The 22,841-nt window shown below is 48.0% G+C and overlaps 9 protein-coding genes across 11 annotated transcripts; 5 read left to right on the forward strand and 4 right to left on the reverse strand.

Annotated features, from left to right (window-relative positions):
* The first annotated feature begins 374 nt into the window (after positions 1-374).
* BDBG_05264 (uncharacterized protein) lies at positions 375-1,854 on the forward strand. Its single transcript, XM_002624449.2, has 2 exons — positions 375-930; positions 1,026-1,854. The coding sequence occupies exons 1-2, from the start codon at positions 807-809 to the stop codon at positions 1,316-1,318; spliced, it is 417 nt and encodes a 138-aa protein (XP_002624495.1). The 5' UTR covers positions 375-806; the 3' UTR covers positions 1,319-1,854.
* A 114-nt stretch (positions 1,855-1,968) lies between these two features.
* On the reverse strand, positions 1,969-2,526 carry BDBG_05265 (mitochondrial cytochrome c oxidase assembly factor). Its single transcript, XM_002624450.2, has 2 exons — positions 2,459-2,526; positions 1,969-2,365 (listed from the first exon to the last, which is right to left on the reverse strand). Exons 1-2 carry the CDS (start codon positions 2,510-2,512, stop codon positions 2,123-2,125), a joined length of 297 nt encoding a protein of 98 aa, XP_002624496.1. The 5' UTR covers positions 2,513-2,526; the 3' UTR covers positions 1,969-2,122.
* A 582-nt stretch (positions 2,527-3,108) lies between these two features.
* On the forward strand, positions 3,109-5,200 carry BDBG_05266 (enoyl-CoA hydratase). The gene is made up of 2 exons (XM_002624451.2): positions 3,109-3,910; positions 4,003-5,200. Exons 1-2 carry the CDS (start codon positions 3,717-3,719, stop codon positions 4,631-4,633), a joined length of 825 nt encoding a protein of 274 aa, XP_002624497.1. The 5' UTR covers positions 3,109-3,716; the 3' UTR covers positions 4,634-5,200.
* BDBG_05267 (cell division cycle protein 123) lies at positions 4,477-7,113 on the reverse strand. Its single transcript, XM_002624452.2, has 2 exons — positions 6,681-7,113; positions 4,477-6,594 (listed from the first exon to the last, which is right to left on the reverse strand). Exons 1-2 carry the CDS (start codon positions 6,788-6,790, stop codon positions 5,352-5,354), a joined length of 1,353 nt encoding a protein of 450 aa, XP_002624498.1. The 5' UTR covers positions 6,791-7,113; the 3' UTR covers positions 4,477-5,351.
* On the forward strand, positions 7,018-10,008 carry BDBG_05268 (uncharacterized protein). The gene is made up of 3 exons (XM_031722062.1): positions 7,018-7,463; positions 7,533-7,684; positions 7,751-10,008. Exons 1-3 carry the CDS (start codon positions 7,321-7,323, stop codon positions 9,829-9,831), a joined length of 2,376 nt encoding a protein of 791 aa, XP_031578861.1. The 5' UTR covers positions 7,018-7,320; the 3' UTR covers positions 9,832-10,008.
* A 40-nt stretch (positions 10,009-10,048) lies between these two features.
* Positions 10,049-12,172, forward strand: BDBG_05269 (uncharacterized protein). The gene is made up of 2 exons (XM_002624454.2): positions 10,049-11,352; positions 11,467-12,172. Exons 1-2 carry the CDS (start codon positions 10,170-10,172, stop codon positions 11,631-11,633), a joined length of 1,350 nt encoding a protein of 449 aa, XP_002624500.1. The 5' UTR covers positions 10,049-10,169; the 3' UTR covers positions 11,634-12,172.
* BDBG_05270 (HEAT repeat protein) lies at positions 11,870-19,438 on the reverse strand. The gene is made up of 6 exons (XM_031722063.1): positions 16,203-19,438; positions 15,787-16,149; positions 14,459-15,736; positions 14,166-14,397; positions 13,813-14,111; positions 11,870-13,752 (listed from the first exon to the last, which is right to left on the reverse strand). The coding sequence occupies exons 1-6, from the start codon at positions 18,654-18,656 to the stop codon at positions 12,127-12,129; spliced, it is 6,252 nt and encodes a 2,083-aa protein (XP_031578862.1). The 5' UTR covers positions 18,657-19,438; the 3' UTR covers positions 11,870-12,126.
* BDBG_05271 (DUF28 domain-containing protein) lies at positions 18,478-22,317 on the forward strand. 3 transcript variants are annotated; one of them, XM_031722064.1, is made up of 4 exons: positions 18,478-19,107; positions 19,179-19,370; positions 19,440-21,518; positions 21,597-22,317. In XM_031722064.1, the coding sequence occupies exons 1-3, from the start codon at positions 18,897-18,899 to the stop codon at positions 19,799-19,801; spliced, it is 765 nt and encodes a 254-aa protein (XP_031578863.1). In that variant the 5' UTR covers positions 18,478-18,896; the 3' UTR covers positions 19,802-21,518; positions 21,597-22,317. The 3 variants fall into 3 exon arrangements, with proteins under 3 accessions (XP_031578863.1, XP_031578864.1, XP_002624502.1); XM_031722065.1 differs by having other exon boundaries at positions 19,179-19,593; positions 19,685-21,518; positions 21,594-22,200; XM_002624456.2 differs by having other exon boundaries at positions 19,179-21,518.
* BDBG_05272 (Mis6 domain-containing protein) lies at positions 19,473-22,840 on the reverse strand. The gene is made up of 4 exons (XM_002624457.2): positions 22,289-22,840; positions 22,167-22,211; positions 21,036-22,093; positions 19,473-20,956 (listed from the first exon to the last, which is right to left on the reverse strand). Exons 1-4 carry the CDS (start codon positions 22,308-22,310, stop codon positions 19,868-19,870), a joined length of 2,214 nt encoding a protein of 737 aa, XP_002624503.1. The 5' UTR covers positions 22,311-22,840; the 3' UTR covers positions 19,473-19,867.
* Position 22,841: the final 1 nt, after the last annotated feature.

Consider the following 22,841-nt stretch of genomic DNA (forward strand, 5'->3'; position numbering starts at 1 on the left):
CAAAATCTCTCCTTGCGTCCCAACCACTTCTCTGAATGCGGCCATTCAAATTTTGAACTGCTGGGCAGCTCTTGCTAGAATCAAATGTAGTGGCATAGCAAAAACAGCTGCAGAATTCTTTCACGCAACGCTGAAGGCAGCACTATGCTGAGACTACAAAGCAGATTATGATTTGGGTAGTCTTCTGATATTGGTAGAGTGACAGAAGTGCCCAATGCTCTTGGTAATTGGGGTGGAGCCTGGTGAGCAAGGTGACTGGTGGGGAAACTTGCTTGATCTTCCTTCATTTCTCCATTTTTGCAGTTTTACGGAGTATATGATATATATATATAACTATATATAAATATGAGCATCAGAAGTGACAATAAACTCTTGCGATCTACTTCTGCCGCTTGCGCTAACCTTAAACATTTCTCGCTGCTGATTGGCTGCCCCTGGGATCATTTCTCTTCAGTCTCTCTCTCTGGTCCAACAACACAACTTTCAATTCTAGTTGCTGTGTAATAATATCTCCGTTCGTCCACGATCAATCCGTCCGTTCCTCCTCGTATCGACAGGAATATCACGTTGGCTATCCCGCCAGACTATTGACATTCCCGAACGATTAGATACAAACCGCGCCATTTTCAGAAACCAACCTGCATACAATTTCTCTTACGACTGCGAATCTTCAAAAAAAAAAAAAAAAAAAAAAAAAAAACAAAACGAAAAGAGAAACTCCTCTTGCCAACAACCCCCAGTTGGCCGTCTGCTCCGTTTCCACCATATCTCCAAAATCTGTGCGTTTCTTACAACCCAAGTTAGCCATGTCGCAAACCTCCTCCCCCTCAATCATCACGTCCTTCATCCGCTGGCTCCGTTTGAAAAACTATCAATATGAAGTCACCATCTCCCTCTACATGCTTACCCCTATAGAGAAATTCGTTTTCAGTACGTTTGTCTACTCCCCTCCCCCCCCCCTTTCAATAATCAATAATCCTCCGAGCCACAAACGAACTAACAACCCCCCTCCGCGCACGCCCTAGACACCCTCCTCCTCCTCATAACCTCCATGCTCCTCGCAGCAGCCTACGTCTATCTCCCCGACCACGTCACCACAGTCAGCAAGCGCATCTGGTACTACTGGGCAGGTGACGCTTTCACAGACTTCCCCTTCGTCAACGTCTCTACCTCCGCCACCGCCGTCGCCGCAGGAAGTGCCAAAACCTCCCTATCTGCTGCGCAGCAGGAAGGGTATGAAACACTAATGGAGACTGCGAAGAAAGTAGCTGAGACGGCTGCGACGACGGCGGGGAAGGTGGCTGGCGGGGAGTTGTAATTTGGGCGTTGTTTGTGTCTGTGATGGGACTGTGATGGGAATTCGTTGTTATCTTCTTTGACATATGAATTAGTTTTGTAAAAAAAATAAAAAAAATAAATTTATTTTAATTTTAGTTAAGATGGCTGGCTACACTAACTGGGAGTTGTTCGGGTGTTTTGATCTCGTGGAAATAACAGGCGTGTTTTTTTTTTTTTTTTATGGCGTGTTTGTTTTCGTGGCTCGTGTTGCATACGATGGTTCGTTCTCAGGCTGAGGATGTTATTCTGTTCTTCTTGTTAGCCTATCTATGCTCACTCTCATAATGTCTACGTTCCATGCGGCAAGTTTTATACTAATTTAATATCTTCAATGATCGGGTGTTATTGTGTCGGTTTTTGCGTCTATATCCCCGCCTCCTTGCACCACATATGTGTTTTGTCCGTTGGCTGCTTATACACCTCATTCAAGCCAGATATTATCAATGAAAAATTGCGAAGAGGAGAATTAATATATATGTACACAATAAATACAACACATTCCAAAATTGAAGCCAACACATTCCAAAATTGAAGCCAAGGAATGAAACAAGAAGCCAATCCATCCATCCCAGAACGAACTCCTTTAATCCCATGCCGAAGAAAAGATGCTTTGCCAAAGAATATCATATCCCTTATGTATATATATACACAGAAACTGGGCCAGGCCCGAGGGAAGGGGAAAAAACCCTTTTAACACCCCTCCATATGCCACCTTACCTCACACTTCCTTCCATTCTTTGATCCCTCATATCCCATTTGTTATACAACGCTCGAAATATGTAACTCACGAACCCTCCGCGACACTACCGCCTTCACTCCCCACTGCACGCTCACCCCGCAATTGCGCCGCCCGCAACGCCTTCTGCTTATCCATGCGCGCCAGCTCCTTCTCAATATCACCAAGCTCGAGGGGGATCTTGTGTGATTGTTCCTTCGTGGGCCAGAAACCGGGGACGGAGAAGCGTTCTTCGAGGTTCGTGCCGAAATAGTACATCCAGCCGATGGGGAAGAGGATGTAGATGCCGAACTGGAGATTTTGTGTGTTAGGTTTTGGTTTGGTTTAGTAAGTGAGAAGGAAGATGGGTAGTTAGCATATCAGTTAGTGTAGCAGCTGGCATACCTTGAACACTTCAAGATTCCCGCCTTGGAGTCTGCGGAGCACGGCGCTGAGCATTGTGAATAAATTTTATCTCTTCTTTAAGGCTTTTGGTGTGCCGGTTTCCTCTTATTTCTTTTTTCTCCCTTCCTGGGTTGTTGCCCTTCGCCCTTATCTGTTTTTTGCTTTTTCGCCCGCCTCCCTTTCCTTTGTTCCTTTCCCTCCTGTACTTGTAGGGTTTGATTTCCCTGTTATTCCGGTATATTATATATACTAGGAATTGGACAAAAGCCCAGAGCTATGACCGCGGGGAACCAATTTTCCGAATTGGAATGGAACGAGGGGCCCGTTTCCCTTATACACGGTACCGAATGGCTCTAGGGCGACTGGAAGGAGTGAACACGGTGTTTTCCGGCGGGGGGAATTGTTGAAATAGCAGTGTCTGTTCCTCTGTCTCCGCTGGAAGTTACTTTTTCAATAGGAAGCCTGTCGGAGCGGCGGGTTGGTAACGGATTAGTCAGATGTGATTCATTGCACTAGACTTAATATTGATTAGTGTCTGTTGATCCTGTACCACGTGAATCTTCGCCGTTTGCTTAGTAACTAATTCTCCTAATACACGCGCTAGCACTTTTGCGCCGAACCTCGGCTCATTCTGCGCTTGCAGCTCAACGGCAGAAGTGCTATATCGTATCGCGAAGTGCTGTACGGAGTATTTACTTTGCATCGCGAACTGAAATAGTGGCCTATTTGTTCTGACTCTAGCCAGTTAGCCAGTGGCCACGGAGACTAATTAGCCCAAGGAGATTTTTGTCCTGTCACCTTGCTCGTACCCCAGCCGTCTATTTTCCAGGTTTCTTTCCATTAGTTCCTTTGTAGCTCATTGCCGTTCAATTTTCGGCTCAATGCTAACACAGCTTATTTTTAGCCGCGGGTGTTTCTCCAAAACCCCCTCCCTCCCTTAGAAATGGCAGAAACACAGCTCATATTTGTCTCTCTTTCTTGTCCCGCTTTCTTTCTAATTTCATGAATATAAAACCATTTAACTGATCTCTTCTTCTGCTCATTCTCTTTCTCTTCCTTCCCCCTCGACCTTGACGTTTTTTGAAGGGCATCTTCCAAAGGCATAACACCGCCTCTGGAACTAACAACACGTCAATAGCTCAACGTTCGTTTCGAGTTACTGCTTTCTTTCTTGCATTGTCATCCTTCGAGATCCCACAATAGTTATAGTCTTCCTTCTTTTCGTACATAATAAAGGAAATCAGATCACAGCGCAAAAATGAGCTCTGCAGCCCAAGAAATCACCGTCACCTACAAGGACCGGGTAGCCATCATCACCCTCAACCGGCCTAAGAAGCTCAATGCTCTGGGTGGTGACCACTACTGGGAACTGGGTCAGAAGATGCGCGAGATCGCCCAGCGCGATGACATCTTCATCACTGTCCTGACGGGAACAGGTCGCTTCTTTTCTGCGTAAGTCAAAACGTATTAAGACCCCCAAACACATCCCTCACTTTGACTAGAAAACACAACATTCTCTAACAATACAACCCTCGAATATTTAGTGGTGCCGATGTTCAGAAGACCCGTCCTGCTTCTGGCGATGCTGACGCCCGCCGTGAAGTCCTGCGCGGCTTCGTTGCCGGCAACCTGGACCTGACAAACACTTTCTCCAACCACCCCAAGATTCTCGTCGTAGCCCTCAACGGCCCAGCAGTCGGTCTCTCCGCCGCTCTCACTGCCTTCGGGGATTTCATCTACGCCGCTCCACACACATTCCTCCTCACGCCCTTCACATCCCTCGGTCTCGTGGCTGAGGGTGGTGCCAGCCACGCCTTGGTTGAACGCCTGGGTATCTCCAAGGCCAACGAGGCGTTGATCATGAGCAAGCGAATCCCCATTGAGGATCTGGTTTCGACTGGGTATGTGAACAAGGTGTTCACTGCCCCCGGTGGAAAGGAGGATGCGGCTGGGTTTTTGAAACTGGTATTGGAGGAGGTTGAGGAGAGGCTTGGGACACATCTTAATCAGGACAGCATGGTTAAGGTTAAGGAGCTGATTAGACGGCCAGGGAGGCGGGTGTTGGATCACCAGAATGTTTTGGAGGTGTTTATGGGGATGGATAGGTTTATGGCTGGCATTCCACAGCAGGAGTTTATGAAGATTGCGACTGGGCAGAAGAAGCATAAGTTGTAATTGGCTCAAGGTGCATGTATGTACATGTACTTTTGGGGTGATGTGTGTACAATTGGAAGGTTGGTTGGGATAGAAACTTTTCTCTTCTTTGCCCAGGTCACTTTCTGCTCCTTGGTTTTTGATTGCGTTCTCTCTTGATTATGTCCTTTTTTGTCTCTTTTTCCATTTTTTTTCTAGATAGGTGTTTCTAAGTGTTTTCTCCGGATGACGAGACAGTGCGGAATGGGATATTGTGTCCACAATCTCAAATTTAGATGATAGATAGATCTATGAGGGCTAGGATGGAAATTCTAGAATTAGAATACCCAGCAACAATGTACTGTATATGAATTTTGGGAAGATGTTGTCATCCCGTTGCGGGACTTCATCATTGCGTGGGGATGATGCAGGGACGATAAGCCATGTGCAAGGGGCATTCAAGCCTGTGGACAAAGAAACTCATTACAACACCCCACAGCTAAAATACCAGCAAGGAAGAAGTAGTTAGTTCCATGGTAGACAAAACAAAGTGCATGAAATATAAATAACAATTCCACCCATTCTCTGAACAATGTTAACTGTCTTTACTCCTTCAAAGCATCATAAATATTGTCCCGGACATGGAGTACCTGCCGTCACCTCCAATTTAATTATTCATACAAGTTCATAAATGAACAAAGAATAATATTAATAAGAACGAGCTTGTTTCTTTCATCTGTGCTGTAACAAATCCCAAATCTCAACCGTCACCCATAGTAGGCCCTACAGCCGCGGCCTCCGCCTCGTCATCTTCCTGTATCTTTTTCGCAAGGATATCCTGCCACTGGCCGAGGAACTCGCCCATGCCACCAGGCCCGCTTCTCGACGCATCCACAACTTCCTTGGGTAACTTATGCGCCGAATATCGTGGTGTCGAGAAGCCATATGCTTCTGGATCGTCGTGTTCCACGAGACGGAATTCGGGCACGAAGGGAAGTGTGGTGATATCGTCTAGGTCATCCTCATCCTCATCCTCATCCTCATTTTCTTCGTCATCCTTGTCATTACCATCCTCTTTCTCAAGCGCGCTTTGGCTATCTTCTTTTTGTGCACCTTCCTTTGTCCCGCCCTGGCGCAATTTTATTCGCACCACCTCACTCTCCCCTCCCTCCCTCTTCTCATTCGCCACATCCTCATCGCAACTTGGTCCTTTCATGTTTAAAATCTCCAACCACGAGAATAGTAGTGGATCCGTCCGGATCGCCCAGGGGTTGATATCCATTAGCCACACGCGATTATGCGGCGGGGGTACGTAGACATCAAACACAAAATCTGGATCGGGAAACGTGTCGCGCAGCCTGATGTCAAAGAAGGTCTGGATTTTGTCGCGAAGGTCGTCGCGAAGGCCGAAGAGGAAATTAAAGTGGTTTAGGTCGCGTTGGCAGAGGCAGAGGAGTTTTCTGTCACGGACGAAGCAGCGGAATTCGAGGGAGGGGTTTAGGGTTATGTATTTGCGTAGGACGAGGTGGTATGGGATGCGGCTTTTTTCTGTTGGGTTTTGCTCCTCCTCCTTTGCTTCTTTGTCCTCTTCTTCACTGTCTGATACACATCCGTCGAAAGCATGTTCCAGATCATGAGTCACAAAATCGCTGCTTTTCAGTAGCAGATATATGTCATTAGGATTTCTGCACTGCATATCGTTTGTCGCCGATATCCAGGTTGCATCTTTCGGGGCACTCCAGTTAAGTTTTGGGGCAACTTTCCCATCTAGTTCTTCTATCGTCGCTTTTATCTGAGCGTGTATCTCCTGCCATTGCGTAGAAGGATCCTCGTCCTCGTCATCCGACTCAGAGCCGTCTGATAGGGAATAGACGCCGCTATCGTCGTCCGCGCCGGGAGGGTCTCCATCTTGGGGAGGTAGAATTATTCCGTCCGCGCGGAGATAGGTAAGGAATGCATCATTCAAGGGGATGAGACGGGCTTTTGGGGTTATAGAGCGGTATCTATATCATCCAGGCGGGAGGTCAGTAATCCGGCCGACTACAAATAGTTGCCGGGAATGGCATATGGAGCAACAATAGTGACGTACTTCGGATGCCAGTAATGATACGAGCAATGTAGAATATGCGATTTCTTGAGGGTGGGGAATGGCAGCCCGTTCGAGGCGCCTTGCTGAGGGGTAATATCGTCGCCCGCCATGAGCTCCGGCTCTGCCGGGAGAATACTGTATATGCGAGATATACAGAAAGTTGAGATATAGGACAAATTTGCTGCCTCGAGGCAAAAGTATATTGTGCAAGTTAAATAGACTCAAGGATGTTATTGCGTTGATTCCAGTCCTTTTGAAGCCTGGTTTTTTTTTATTTCCCCGCCGCTTTCATTTCCCTAAAGATGACGCATATTTAGTAGAGTTTAGCCCTACCTAGACACAGCAGCTTGAGAAATTGGAAATAGTTATATTTAGGAATGAATCTTGTTGAAGATGCTGCGGTATCAATTTTTTAGTGCTCTTTGGAATATTTAATTTGCTATCTGGATCGAAATACTCTAAACGGAGTATTTATGTTAAATAACATGAGGAAATAGTTAGCAGCGGTGCACGGGCCAGCCGATGCTCAGGACAACATCGGGATGGGAGAGGACAGACTTGACAACAACGCCAACTCTCCCGCTCTCTCAGCTGCTGTATCTCCCACCTGGAGACAGCGACATAGCGCCTGGCTTAAAACATGGCCACAGATGTACCAGATGCCTACAGCCTTCAATCATGGCAGGAGGCGTTTCAACACCCAATCCCCACCGTGCGGCGAGTCGAGGAGGAACTCCGCCGCGACATCGCCAGCAACAAGGACAAGTTGCGCTCTCTTGTCGGGTAATATTTAATGCCACACTAGTATGACCAAATGAACCATTTTGCTGATTAACCCCTTATTGCGCTTAGGATGAGATATCGAGAGCTTCTCGGCACCGCGCAGACAATTGTCGAAATGAACGACGAGATCCAGGAGGTCGAGACTAAGCTATCGAGCATTGGAAGGCGATGTAATCCCCGGTTGATCGAAAATAAATCGAATATTGCTGCTGTGGATGAAGGTTTGTATACCCTGCCATCTACCAACTCTGTGGAGATTCTCGGTATAGTTAACATGTCACATATAGGCGTTGATGAGAGAGCAATTGCCGCGCAGCTGGCCCTCCTGCATAGCTGCACATCCGCCGGCTATAGACTGTTCCGGAAACATGGTTCGAATCTCCTGATTGCAAAACTCCTTGTCATATCGCGGCTTCTTCACAAGACCCTTTCTCAGAGCAATCGCGCTCCCGTGTTCCTTGAAAATCTCCGAACCCAGTTGGCCTCCCTCCGCCGCAGCCTACTAAAGCGCATCGGGCGCAAGCTGGCCACCCCGAACTATTCAATCCAAGAAATTATTGAGGCTATGTCAGCTTATTGCCTAGCGACCAGTTCCTCTTCTACGGATGTACTACGCCAATTTCATCAGGTCCGGTTGGAGGCTATACAAGCGGTACTCTTGCGAGAAGATCCAAGCTTCGCAAATATTGAACAGAGCTTGAAACTCCTTATACATACTTTGAAACGCACATCAGAGCTGCTCTCGGGCAGTCTATCAGACGCCCTTGGAAAGCTAACCATTCACCCCATCCTTGATGACCCGGAGGTGCGAAAGCTGGATGGGCTGGCAATTGATATTTTTGAGCGATGGGTGGCCAACGACATTAGGAACTTTACGCCATGGGTGAAACATATTGATTTATCCAAATCAGAGGCGGGCCAAATAATAAAGGATTGGTCGAGGAAGGGATTCAGAGCGTTGACTGACGGAATGAGAAAGAATTTAGAGCGATCTCAAAATTTGAAGGAGATCTTACTTCTTCGCAGAAACCTGTTGGGTATTTGGTTACCAGTTCAAAGCTCCACACCATGCCATTCGCCTCTGGAGATACTTGAGGGCATCCGCGGCGCTGTGAACAATCAGCTTGTTTCTATTCTACGTGCGCAAGCCAAGGGTCTGACTTTGCTTGGGCTTGAGATCTCATCTACAATTACCGGGTGGGGCGAGATCGAAGACGGGGCTTCCTCTCTATCACTCTGGGATGCGAATGTTGTGTTCCTCGATTCTTCAGGCGGTGCCACCACCTTCAAAAGGGAGATTATCAACAGGACCCTGGGAAGAGATAGTAAGGTACTACAGATATCGGGGTCATATACTACGTGGCTGTCTGGTGTTGAAGAATGCAAAGATATGATCGACGACCTTAAAAAAATTAGGTGGGAGGATATCGTCGAAGACGACGAAGATGAAGACGTCCTGCAAAACACAGTCGGGATTTTGAATCAAGATGACCCCGACCTTCTCCAGAAAGAATACGAAACTACGTTGACCAAAGGTTTCTCGGCGCTACAGACATGTCTCCACAGCGCCTTGGCCAATATGAGTGGATCTCATCGTGGGAAGCAGGCAGCTTTCATGCTACGAGTCATTCGAGAAATTCGAGGGCAGATCCCTAGAGGCATTTCGGCTGAGGATCATCTATTTGCTGATGGCCTTGTTCCAAAATTACACGACATCCTAGCCGTTGAGATCAGTTCTCAAATTTTACCATCAATTATCACCCGAGCTCTTGGGAAACGTCACGGAGCAGGTTGTGCTGGTCGCACGCTCTGGGAAGGCAACCCACCGCTCCCTATTCAACCATCCCCAGCCGCTTTCAAATTGTTGCAGAAACTGGTCACGACGATGGAGGAACAAGGCCCCGACCTTTGGAATCCTTCAGCTGTGGGCGTACTGAAAAATAAACTGCATAAAATGATATCGTCAAGTATTTCTGCAGACCTCGAAAAGAGCACCGATAGTGCTGCTTCGGATGCTCAAAGCCCTATACACAATGAGCACCAGCCTGATAATAAAACTCCAAACGGCGACAGTGCTCCTGAAGTTACTGTAGCAGAATTGCCGCGGGAGCCAACAACCCCGGCAGATGTTTCTTCGGAAGTCTTGCGGGACCGCAAAATTCAGCTTGTTTTCGACGTGTTTTATCTGGAAGAGGCGCTTTCTATACGGAATTTCCATCACCCCAAAGCGGAGGATGACCTCGGATCTATTGTCGAGCTGGTCAGAAAGGACATTGACCTAGATGGCGACACGGAGTTGCGTACCCTCGAGAGCAGGGCTCAGAAGTATTGGAAGCAAACTCAACTACTATTTGGGCTGTTGGGTTGATTTTTTTTCTTTCAGTTCACAAAGTAAATGGAATCCTGTTCATAATATATATCTACCTATATAAAGAGAGGAGTCATCTGTACATAATAGTCAATGTGGATTCGTCGTTTTCACTCTCATGCTATTTTCTCTTGTAATTTATCCGTTGTAGGTCGGTGTAACGGGAAAACAGGATCACATGACTCGGCCTCGGGGTTAGGTAAGTACCTAGGTAGCTGCAGCATGTCTCCGCCCAACATCCTAACGTTGTATCATTTTCTTTACAGCCTGGACTTGTATACTTCCCGCTTTTCCCTAAAGAGCTATTTTCTCTTGTCGCATTACGTCAAGGAGCTGGCATGGCAGCTCCCAGACTCCCATTCCTGTACCCGAACCTTTTGCGCTCAGTCAGGGCATGTGAGCCAACGACCTATCGGTCGATAAGATTCCCCCCACCACCACAGCAAGCATCACACCAGAAGAGCAGCAGCCTATTCTCAGCATTTCATACCAGTCAACTCTGTGATGCAGAGCCATTCCACCAGCGCTATGGGCCGGCTGCAGAGCCTCGAATTCCCCCTCCTCCGAAGCCAAAAGATGTGGTCTCCCCAGAGGCCCAGCAGAACACACCCAAGAAGGAACAAACCCAAGCGGACAGGCAGAGAAAGATGTCTAAACCTTCTGAGCCACAGGATGTGAAGGATACGGGGAAAGAGGCTAAATCAGATGCCGGATCCAAGAAATCCTCACCCTCCTCGTCCGCCGTCTCCGCATCGTCCACAAACATTTCGGCGGAGTTACCGTCTCAAGGTAGCAGGGACTCGGCGCAAAAAGCGGGGATTGAGGCTGCTGCTTCCCCCGATTCTACGGCAGAAGAACGAAAGGTAGATTTATTGAAAGGGCCCCAAGACTTTGTATTTCAAATGCCCGGACCCATATCTTCCTCGTCACCCGAGGTCGAGGCTCCTTCTCAATCCCTGCCCCCGGAGAATTCCCAACAGCAGAAACCCCCGCATCTGAGCCCGCGGCCATACGTACACCACTTCGATACGTACACTCTCGTGAAAGATCTAGGTCGGTCTGGGTTTACAGAGGAACAGTCCGTGTCCATCATGAAGGCTATCCGAGGCCTACTGGCCGATAACCTCGAGCTGGCACGGAAAGGCCTTATATCCAAATCCGACGTGGAAAACGAGACGTATCTTTTTCAGGCGGCATGTTCGGAGCTTCGAAACTCCGTCCAGGCCTCACGGAATACAGCCATACAAGCCCAGCGCTCAGAGCGAGCCCAGCTGCAGCACGAGTTGGATATCCTAACGCAGCGCATGACACAGGAACTGGCAGGGTTGAAAGATGACTTGAAAGAGATGTTCAATGATCAGAAAATTTCGACGAGGGAACTACAGCGTTCGCTGGATACGGCAATCCAGGAGTTGAATTATCAGATCACCGTGTCGCTGAATAGTGACGGGAAGAGCGAGGTTGAGGGGCTACGGTGGATTTTGACCAGGAGAGCCGCACTGGCTATTGCCACGAGTGCCAGTCAGATCTCCTTTTCCTTATCCTATGCGTTTCTTTGAGTTACCTCTGCTTTTATCCTTTTTTGCAATAACCCCTCTTTTTTAACTACCTATCTGACCAGCTTCATAAAATTAGGCATGATTATCCTCGCTCTCAGATATTCCTCATATAAGCACCGCGAGAAGGAAAATGCAGCTAAAGGTGCTGCCGCTGAGGTGAAACTCAACGACCAACCTTCCGCTGACCCTTCGTTACCGCCCATCTCTAGTCCAGAATCAATGGCCACAGAGCCGATTGGGTGAGGACAAGACGGGACAGAAAGCATATATTTCACATATTCCAACCGACCTTCCTTGACGCATAATCCTAACAGCAGACGTTCATTCTTTGCCCCCCGAGTTTTTCCCTTCAGCTTTTTCTGTTTGTGGTCGATAAAGAACCAGCTAGAAACATCGGGCTTCTTTCAACACTCCGCTTGCGTTTCCATTTTGAATAATTACCTTATACCCCAACCAATTATATAGACGACCTCGACCTATAGATAATTAATTTGTCGAACAGTGGGTGAATATTTCCTAATACTTTAATTGAAACATAAGTGATGCCATATGACATATAGCTCCTGTTTCTCAATGACCAATATCTATGTCAAGAATTTACGCATACCCATGGCAAGGTAAAAACTTATGAATTATAGTATGTATAAAATATATATGTGTGTTACAAAGCCAACCGGACGGCCGGATCATTATATCCAAAGTAACCCTATCTGGACGGAGTAAATAAAACCAAATTCTAAAAGTCCATCCGCAACGCAATACTCGGTACATTCCTCTCCCCATCATCCGCCCCGTCGGAAACGTTCCTCCCCTCCTTCCCCCCACCACCCCCACCACCCCCAATCCCCCCATTTCTCAGAATCTCCTCCGTAAAAGCTCGCTGCTCAGCACCCATCCCCGCCACTAGACCTCTAAACGACACCGCGTCGATCTTCGCTAGCTCAAGAAGAGCAGCGGCTATCTCCTTATAAATTCCCTGGCCTTCATTCCTCGCGCGCATCAGGAGTGCGGGAATAACCAGAGCCATCGCTATGGGGACACTCGCTGGTGCAATCGTGCCCGAGCCGATACACGAGACGAGAGCCAGTGTGATGGTCCCCTTGACATTTTCAGGGTCTACGGGCGTCTCAAGTTCGCTGGCGGGCAGGCTTGTTATGAAGGCAATGAGTCGTGGGAGGAGGAAACGAGCAATTGCGTCGTCGGTCGGGGAGCGGGTGGTTTGGGTCGATGGGCTAAGAAGGATGGAGCGGAGGCAGCCCGCTGCGACAGTCGCGAGGCCCAGGTCCTGTAAGCAGTCGAGGAACTCGGAGAGTACGCGAGGGATTAAGGGATCTTGCGGTGGTATTACGTGGGTGCTTGTTGTCAGCAGGACGGTTAGGGATAAGAGAGTATTTTTGGCGCAAGTGAGTGAGGTTTCCGATTCGCGGCGTTGGGCAATCGTGAGAATCTGGAGAAGACGGGAGATGCAACCTCGGATTTGACGGGAGATGATTTCTGGGTCTTCGGGGGGAGGATGTGGGGTTTCAGAATCAGTGGGTACAGCCGAAGTTGTGATTGACGTCGGTGGGCGGGTGATGCCCTGGATGAAGCGGCGAAAGATGGGGAGAGCTCGAGGGACGACTTCGGCTTGGCAGATGCCCATGGCCAAAATTGTTGTGAAAATATGCAAGATGCAGGCGCGGAGATCCCCGCGGATAATGGAGGGAAAAACAGAGGTGACGTCGACAAGTGAGGAGAGGGATAGTGTTATGAGGGAGGCCGCCTCATCAGATATATTGAAGCGGGTGTGCGTCGGAGACTCGCTGAGATTAGGCAGGAGTCCTGCAAGGACAAGAATGATGTTTCGTGTGAGTTCGAATAGCTGCTCAATATCGTCTGACAGATTGTCAGATCGAGGCTGGTTATTCGGTGCAGAGTGGTGGTGCAGAGCCAGATCTCGTGCCATTTGGACAATGACCGTTTGTACGCTGGAGCCTTCAGTCATCACTAATCTGTCCAACGTATCCATAGTTTCGGAAAATACGGCCTGTTGGTACACGGCATTCCCAGCAACGGATGGGTGGAGGATCTTTCGCAAGGCTCGCAGAATTTCCAATGACTGATTTGATTGTTCATGGCTTTGCGCGACGAGAGCCTCGAAGGCAAGGCCAAAGAGAACAAAAAAGAACGCGACTGGTTCATCGCGATAGTTTATATGCGTTCCCTTCTCCCCCTTTACACCATTTACTTCAGGTTTATCAGCACTAACTACTTCCTTTGACGGTTCAAGTTTCCCATCAAGGGCATCGAAGACGAACTCGCTATCCTTCTCAACCAGGCTTGCGATGGCATCAACGAAACTCAGCCAGGAATCTTGATAGAACTAGTTTGAGCATATGTGTTAGTGGTGTGGTAGAAGACATGATCAAGTCAGAATGCATACTTTCAATAATGTTTCCCGGTTCAATGCTGCATACACCTCGTCCAAATTGTCAGATACGGTGGGCCCAAGCGTGCTGGATATTTCCGGTTCAAATCGGAGGCGCGCAAATTCCTGGAGGGAAGAGAGCCACAGGGGAGTGAGGGTAGCGGTATACGGCTGCACAATTTCAGCCAACCAATTTTGGTCGTTGCTAGCTATCTGCAACCTAGCCCAAGCTGAGAATAGTGCAAGCTTCACCATCACACGCGCATTAGAATTAAGCCCTTTGAGATCACCAATCTCTGTGGTGTCAGGTTTATCTAATGAATGGATTAGCGAAGTTATCAGCTAGCAAGGGAAGTAAGAACACATACTCGCGAAGTTCTCCAGGCCAACAACCAGTAGTTTAAAAATACGACCCATACGATCCACATTTGTCACGATTCCGGTACCAACGAAAGTTGCGCAAACATTAATCGCCTCCGAGGCCAGCTCAGATGAAGAGTCAGCTGCAAATGCAGGAGTTAGTGCGGAACTAATTTGAGCTTGATATTGTTCCAAGAGTAACGCTTCCGCAAAATCGGGATCCGGGGTTTTGCCAAACATCTAGAGAAAATTTCGCTTTTTAGTAAACTGGGGAGGGGATGGAAATCCAATGGGCACTAACCTTCAATATTTGATCAATTATTTTCAAACCCCAGATTCGGAGCTCAATGACGTTGGCAGTGGATGCGGAAAATGCCATTCGAATAATATCTCCAACCCTTTCTTGCAACGCCATTTCTGCGGGAATAATTTGATCGGGCAATATGTTTTTGCTAACCATGGACAGAAGCTCACTTAGACAGCCCATCACGAAATTTCTGGTTTGCCACCTGAGCAGTTCCTGACCAGAGGAGGACTCGTTGGCCGTTTCGCCGGGCTCTCCCCCAACGGCTGCGGCAAATCCTGCCACCTCGTCGTCTGCGATGTCATGAATAGCAGTGGTGTTGACTGTGGTAGGTGGAGGATTATCATCCTGTTTCGATCGCGTCTTCGTGAGGACCTTTTGGAACCGTTGTATCCAATCATCAGTATCCGTGAGCCCAGTTTGCTGCAGCCAGTTGCAGACAATGTTTTTCAATGCTTCGTTATCCGTCGCGCTCTCAAAGGCTAGCCAGAACTCATCCTCAAGGCTCGGTGAGGCTGTGCGAATGACCAAATCGGCGTCTCTTTTCATCAGATTGTTGAAGCCTCGAATAGCGGCATCCTGAATTGTCGTGCTTTTCAATGCAAGTTCCTGCTGAAGCCATCGGACATAGGCGGAGAAATCCATGTGATTTGGAGCATATAAAGACAGATGATCTAAGCATTTTGAGCTCTCTGCCACCAGCGCTGTGGATTTCTCAAGCTGAAATTCCTTCACGAGCGTGAAAATCAGTTCCCGAGTTTTTGAGATATCCCGTAAATCCGGACCAAGAACGTTGATAAGCGAATCAACGCAGCGACTAATGGACACGGTAGTCGGAAATGCCACTTCTAGATTGGAGGTTGACACAGATGAAGCTTCTTCATTATGGGTATCGGCAATATATAGCCTGGCAAGCATGCCGAGGGAGCTTGACACATAGGCCGAAAAGGTCAATCCAGCAGATTCTGCCACTCGACCCAAGCCTTCTAGTGCCCAGAAGTGAACGACGGGGTGAGGATCACTGCAGAGGGACATGAGGACGCCAACAATGGTTTTCAAGTGGAAACTAGCCGCCATGCCGCCGACTTGAGAATGGATACAACCTAGAGCTGTCGCGCATCCAGCACGCGTGCTGGGATCTCGGTTCTCAACAATGGAATCAACGAGGAAGTTGATTTGGCTGCTAGTGAAGGCATTCCCGGAACTATTGCACAGCCGCCCTAGTGCTTCGGAGCCTATACAACGCACGATGGGATCGGGGTGGGTGGTAAAAGTCTACTGGTCCTTAGCATATATAGGTGATTGTGTAGAGGGTAGGTTTTTACCAGAATGAGCTCCTGCATAACTTTCTCAGTTGCAGGATACCTCAAGTTCCCCGGCGCCGATGGGGTCTCCTTAACGGCAACTTTAACAGCAAGGAGCAGAGCTACAGCAATATTGACAGTCATGGCTGCCTTTCGCCCAGGGTTGCGGTTTAGACTTTGGGCGGAGAGTAAGGCTGCTATTTGCTCCACACTACTTTCCTGAACCTTTGGCGATTGTAATGGTAACGCCTTCGCAAATAAGTCTATTGCTGCATTCACAACTTCGGTATCGGGAGGGTCCGAGTATGATCCGCTATTTCGCTCAGTCACCGAATAGAGAAGTACAGAGTCATGCTCCCTAGCTTGGCAGATCGGGGATAACAACTACAGAAAGTAGTTAGATTTGCATGCATTAAGGTGGGTAGTTTGGAGCTTACAATATTGTCAATTCCCTGCTCAGGTGATTCCATCGCTTTCGTGCCGGCGGAGTTATCTTCTTTATGACATCCTGAGATGGTCTCGACGGCAAATTCATGTGCTAAACCTGTTACACCAAATCCAAAATTGTCGTCAAGGTCCCAAATATTATCAAAGTGAGTAGTGGAACTAGCAATGGATGTATCAAAAGGGTTTGCGGAAATAACCTCAGGATCAGCAAATGACGAGATCGCTAGGCCTAGGATATTCGACAACGATAGAACATCTGAATTTGCGTGGTCTATGTTGACTAGTTTTGAAAAACACTGCAATACACGTCGACGAATCATCGTGGCGAAATCCTTTAACTGTAGTGAAGGCGATAGGCGCTGAGAGATATCTTCCGCAGACTTGAGTCTTGGCAGGTTATCCAAAAACATCACTGTATTCTGAAGCATTGCAGCAATACGTCTTGATCCATCTGCCGTTACAAGGTTGCTGTTGAACTCCAAAAACACGTAGATTGAACCAAGGGCGCATTCTCGGACGTGGGCCAAAAAGCTCATCTCTAGGGGACCGCGTTGAGCCAGGTTATCTTTGGGCAAAGGCTTTGGGAGGGCATTTTTCCACAATAGGAGTAGCTGGGGTAGGTGAATTTTGGTGAAGCTAGGTCCAAGCGGCATCAGACCGCCAATTAAAATCCATGCAACCTGGATTTGCGTGCTTGCAATCCTCAACTCCGAGCTGCTACTTGTTTTCAGGAGATCTGTAGCTTGTGATAGGACCCGTGCGTACACATCGACGGAGCCATAGAGTGGCTGCAATCGAGAGGTACTCAACATAGCCGCCAGGCCATGGGCGTATCCAAGGCATCGCCTATTGGAATGTCGTGGAGTAGATAGCTGACCAATCTCCCTGTTAAGGCTATTCATGCAGACCGTCACGCAAGAGAGGAGTTGCTGAGGGCAAGCAAGAACAAAGTTGCGCAAGCACTGGGCGGTATGAATTTGGACAGTATAGCTAGGATGCTGGAGTACCTGGAGGAGTGAATCACGACAGCTGTCCCCGATAACCGCCAGAGCAGAGCCTAAGGAAGATATAATAGCAGATAATGTGCTCAAGGCACTCGTTAAAGTGTATTTGCTTGGCTCAGGTCGCTCCTGGACCACTTTCGGGTAATCCTTAAGCAGGCCATTTGTTAGCCATTTGGCGGCGTTAAGTTTACTATTCTCACGGAGGATTTCACGACAAACAGTATCCTCTAATAAGCTCTTGATAAATTTCCTGGTCATCAGGAGTCGGTATCGGTTGTAAGTGATGGTTGGATGATTTAATACCGTAACTAGAAAGTGACCAGCAATTTCCGCATAGCGTTCTTCGACAAAGTTGTTGCCAAGGCCCCTTAGGATTTGCTTATAACACGTAGCAATACCTGCTCTTGCTCGGTTACTAGTTGAGGTTCGGCAGTATTGAAAAGAAAGTTGTTTCAAGAGCTCGGGGAGTTGGAATGAAATATGAAGGTCCACTCTTCGACCTGCAGAAGGCTGCGGCGACTGAGGTCGCTCGGTTGCGTCATCACCATCAGGGGCAGTTGGCTGTTTTTTCGATTGCTTTTTGGGTTTTCGAACAGTTGGCACGTCCTGGACCTGGTCTCCGGCTACGAGAGCTTTGATCAACATGGCAGCAAGGCAGGAAGCGGCCGCATGCCTTACAGATGGACTAGGGCTGTCAATCACTTTCCAAATTGTAGCTTTGAGATTCTCGAAGTCGGCTAACGTCCCAAAATAGGATGTGCTCTTAATCAACTGCTCAAGGCAATAACATGCACTCGCTTGGACGGCGACGGCCTTGTCGTTGGTGGCCGTGTTTCGAGCATGCTTCCAGATATCCTTCGCTGTTTGTTCATCCACAGGAGAACCGATGCTGCCAACCACCCTCTTCAAGGCTGTATATAAGGAGCTCCTCAATCCGGCATGGTTTTGGGAGGACTTGAATAGCTTCAACAATGCGGAGCAGACAACAGTCGACTGAGTGAACAGACTGTCTCCAGCTCCTGCATATATCTCCCCTATCGCGACAGCGGCGGCAAACTTAGTCTTCAGCTCCCAATCATTCTTCCCAGCATTGAGTATTCCCAGAAGTTGTGTGACGGTGTCGTACAGCGTGGTTCGGTCCCCCTTGCTGAAGATAGCGTTGAAACATCGGCCGACGTTATTTCGTATCACCCTGGTGGGAGGAGGCGACGAAAGCTTCAATATTTTAAAGAGTTCCTGAATGATAAACCGTTGCTGAGAAGATAGACCCGCTTTATCGAGTGTCGCTGTGTATTGAACGAGGTCCGCGGTAAACCTCAGGAGGTAGAGGTCTTGTTGTTCGGAGGGGAGTGAATGAAGCTTGGGCACATCTAGTTCGAGGCGGGAGTCCGCAGTGTCTGGCCCCGCTGATGGCGCAGCAGCGGTATCAGGAGCCGCCATTGCTGCTGATGCTTCATAGGAATACTCCCAGGCACATCTACAATTTGTGCGAACTAAATGGTTCACCTTTAAGGGGTTGGAGTTAAACGTCGTGCTCGTGCCATAGTTCACGAACTGTCAAGATATATCACCGGCGCGGATCAACAGTCGGGCCGATCCTCTCCCGCGGAGCCCCAAAAGTGTCGTCGGACAACGACATCGTTCTCGCGCGCCGACGTTACCGCCGTTATTATAGACCTCATGGCTTCTACTTTTAGATTGAGACTTTTGGGAGGGCCTCGAAGCCTACGCCCTTGGGTGTGCAAGCATTGTCGAGCCCTGAGTTCCTCCGCAATCGTACAGGCAGGTCACAACCGTTGGTCTACAATTAGGCACGACAAGGGCAAAAACGATGCGGCAAAGAGCAAAGAGCGCATTCTCTACGCCAGAGACATAATCAATGCGTCGAAGTGTAAGCAAACTTTACACTGAACATTTGTTGTCCATATTTCTTACTCCTCATAATACTGACACTATGCAAAGTATTTGGACCAGACCCGGCCTCAAATCCCCGACTCGCCCTTGTCATCAGCAAAGCGAAACGAAGCGGTATGTCAAAGAGTACAATTGAGGCTGCTATTGCGCGTGGCCAGGGAATATCGCCGACGGGTGCACCCCTCGAATCGGTAACGATTGAAGCACTCCTACCATCATCTGTTGCTGTCGTGATCGAATGTATGACGGATCAGAAAATGAGAACACTGCAAGATGTCCGCTTTTTAATTAAACATCACGGGGGGACAGTCACACCCACGAGCTATCTATTCGAGAAGAAAGGCAGAATCGTATTTGAGAAGGTCGAAGGCTTGAACGTAGATGACCACCTGGAGCATGCCATTGATGCTGGAGCTATTGATGTGGATACAGACGATCAAGGTCGGCTCAGAGTATTCGCAGAGTACGCAGATACGAAGGCTGTTGGTGATAAACTTTCAGCACTGACTGGATTGAAAATCGAGACCGCTGACATTATTTGGGACCCGAATAAGGACACGATTGTGGAACTGCAATCGAGAGAAGATGCAGATAAAATCGAGGAGATCCTGAATGCAATTCGAGAGGAACCCACCGTCCAGGATATATATACCAATTCAACTACATTATAATCAGAAACAACAATAGGATCAATCGGCCCTCGGTAACCATCGAATATACAAATCTCATGTACACTACTACCGCAACGCTTTCATTGTACTCCGCATCAGATTCCCAACTCCTTCAGCTCCCATTTCGTCCAGCCATTCAAGCATCTTTAATCTGTATTCTTGCCAGTTTATCGTTATACCTCCCTCTTTATCTAGCGCAGCTAGCGCCCTCTGCGTCACCGGCCTTGTCAATCGCACGGACAATGATTTCCCTTGAGTATCAGCTAATGCTTCTTCAATCCCCCTGAAACACGCAGAGGAGACGTTGCAAAATGCGGCATTTTGACTTAATGAAAATATAGAAGAAAGTTGGTATTTGTGCTTTTCACCACTAGCGGAACTAGACGTCTCGCTCAACGCCTGCATATACTTCGAGAGCTCATTTACCGTTCCAGGTGGAACAATGCAGCCCAAGGCATTAGGATCGTCCGAGTTTAAGCCTCTGTTTCGCCACAACAGGTTGCAAATATCAATCACGTAACCATTAAACCGAGACACTACTTCTGTTGAATACGGTTGATCGGGCGTCCTGGTGCTTTGAAGCGTCGCTGACGTAAGTGAAGTTTCGAAAGAATGCTTATACACTGCCAGTACGGAACATAGCGTAGATATATGGCTTAGTGTCTGTGTGAACGCAAGTATATATATTATTTGCGGTTGCGGGACCGTGATGCGTATGTTGGCATTCTTGGGCGCATAGCTGTAAAGTCCTGCCAGGTCGGTATAAAACTGAAGTACCGATAACGTAGTGGATCTTTTTTGAATGGTTCCTGTCCACTTAGTCCCCGGTGAGCTCTCGAGGACAGTTAGGGCAAGGAGCTCTGCCCTGCTAATGAGTTGGAGTAAAGGAGGTATAGGGGAAAGAGAAGGAGTAGCGCGGATTACTGAACCCCAATGTTGGATTAAAGACGAATAGTATTGAAGCATGACAACTTTTGACTCGGGTTGATCACTTAGAATAGCATCCTCTAATGGAATGAAGTAATTTTGTCGAAGGGTATCGTAGTCTTGTATGGGTATATACTCCAGGAGCCCAAGGATGGTAGTTCTGCTGTCATGGCCGTTCCAGAAAAGGAGGTATTTGCGCAGAAACTTATCCACAGCTTCAGGCATACTCTGCAGAATAACGAAGTCAATATTAAAAGCAACACTGCGAAACCCACGAGCAAGAGGAGAAACTTAGATCACTACCCACCTTGGTAAACCGCACAAACCCAACAAGGGCATCAAGTACATATTCAAGATGTTCTGAGTCATTTACTTCATCCTCTCCTTCCCTCACCGCTCGCATTCGGTCCAGTTCATCCTCAAAAAAACTATCCAACCAGCTCTCTAACCGTTGTGTCGCTGCTTCATTCCTCACGAACAGCAAATACCTTTGCGCGAGCGGATCCACTAAGGCCGCAGCAACCTGATTCGGCACCTCGATCCTGTCCAGTTTCCGGACGAAATCGTTTGCACTCCGTAATTCCTCCAGTGATGTGAAATCTCGCTTGACTCGCGAGGTCTGCACGACTGGGATAACAACCTCAATTCGACTCCTTTTCACCCCCCCGCGCCGCACAGCTTGGAAAGTCTGCGGAGCGCCTTGACCATTACCCGGCAATCCTGAAGGGGCAGTTCGTTCTTGAATATGCCTCATCTGTTTAACCCACTCAGGATCGGGATGTTTGAAGAAGTAAGTTGCACGCCCACTTGATGCGTAGGCATCCCCAACAATGATGTCAGGATAATAGCTCTTAAAAACTTTCAGCAGGCCCAGAAGCTCCCGCTCTTCGCCGCCGGTGTTTCTCATTAGCTCCATGAGCGCTTGAATGCGGAATGGCTTTATGTGTTTCCTACGTGTGATTAGCGAGAGAAGATGACATAGTGACCTGCGTAGGCTGATCATGTCCAGGAAATTAAACAAGACAGCATAGAGCCTTGACAGGCATGATTGGTCTTCCATATCCTCGTACACTAGAATTAGCCAGCGTATGAGTAAGGATTGGGTTGCAGGCGATGGCTTGCTTCTGCTGGGTCCGAAGCAGGATATGACCATTGAAGCTGTGCGAGGGCGCACGCGCTCGGATGGGTAGAGATTCTTTACTATAGTGGTTATCGTCGTTTGGTCTAGATGCTTGGATTTTGAGATGGTGGCGATTAGGCGCTCTAGCAGATGAGTTGGAATGCCTGACTCGTAAGCGGCGGACGCGATCGATTTCGCCAGATCAGCGACGTTCGTGTGTCGCTGCTTTGGCGGGAGGGGAGCAACTGCGTGCGCATGTTAGATATTCATTTCTCATGTACAATATTACGATATGGATGAACTTGCGTGTATTCTTACCATTTTCCAGCTGTTCAATTGCGTCTTTCATTTCCTGCTGCTTGTCTATTGAATTGAACGGTTAGTTGGAAGTTGAATCCGTGATGCACAACCGAACTGAAGATTGTAGTATCTTATCTCACCTTGTTGCCCTTCTGGAGCCATATTCTCTAGAATAATTTAGACGCTTTATATTTCTGTAGTGGATGAACTTCCCAATTCGCTTTCAAGGGACGTTCCCAAGGATCCATACGGTTCCCATTCTATCATGAAAACTAGAGTTGGCAATAGAAACAATAAGATCGCCAATAATGAACAAACACCTCTTTGGTCAAATACTTGTACAATTACGGTTTTGGAAAACGTATGTTCGAATTATCGGGCACGGATTGTCTGAAATCAGTCGCGAAGGTATATACTGGTGCGCGGCGATTGGCGCGTCTAGGTGTTTATCTGATCGCGGGGTTGAAACCAGGAAATCATATAACATTCGACTTTCGAGTGCAGAGAAGCGGCGCATTAGTTGCATAGGAAATTCTCTGAATAGTTTTGATTTCAAAAAGAATGGCCTTTGGATATTAAAATAAATATAAGCGGACTTCGTCCATATGACAACTTCTAAATACTACCTCACATGACCCTCATGTAGCGAAACCTTTTATATATAGTTCATTCAACTGGTGAAAGCTGAAAGCT

This window comes from Blastomyces gilchristii (genome assembly GCF_000003855.2).
Source record: "Blastomyces gilchristii SLH14081 genomic scaffold supercont1.10, whole genome shotgun sequence".
NCBI lineage: Eukaryota > Fungi > Ascomycota > Eurotiomycetes > Onygenales > Ajellomycetaceae > Blastomyces > Blastomyces gilchristii.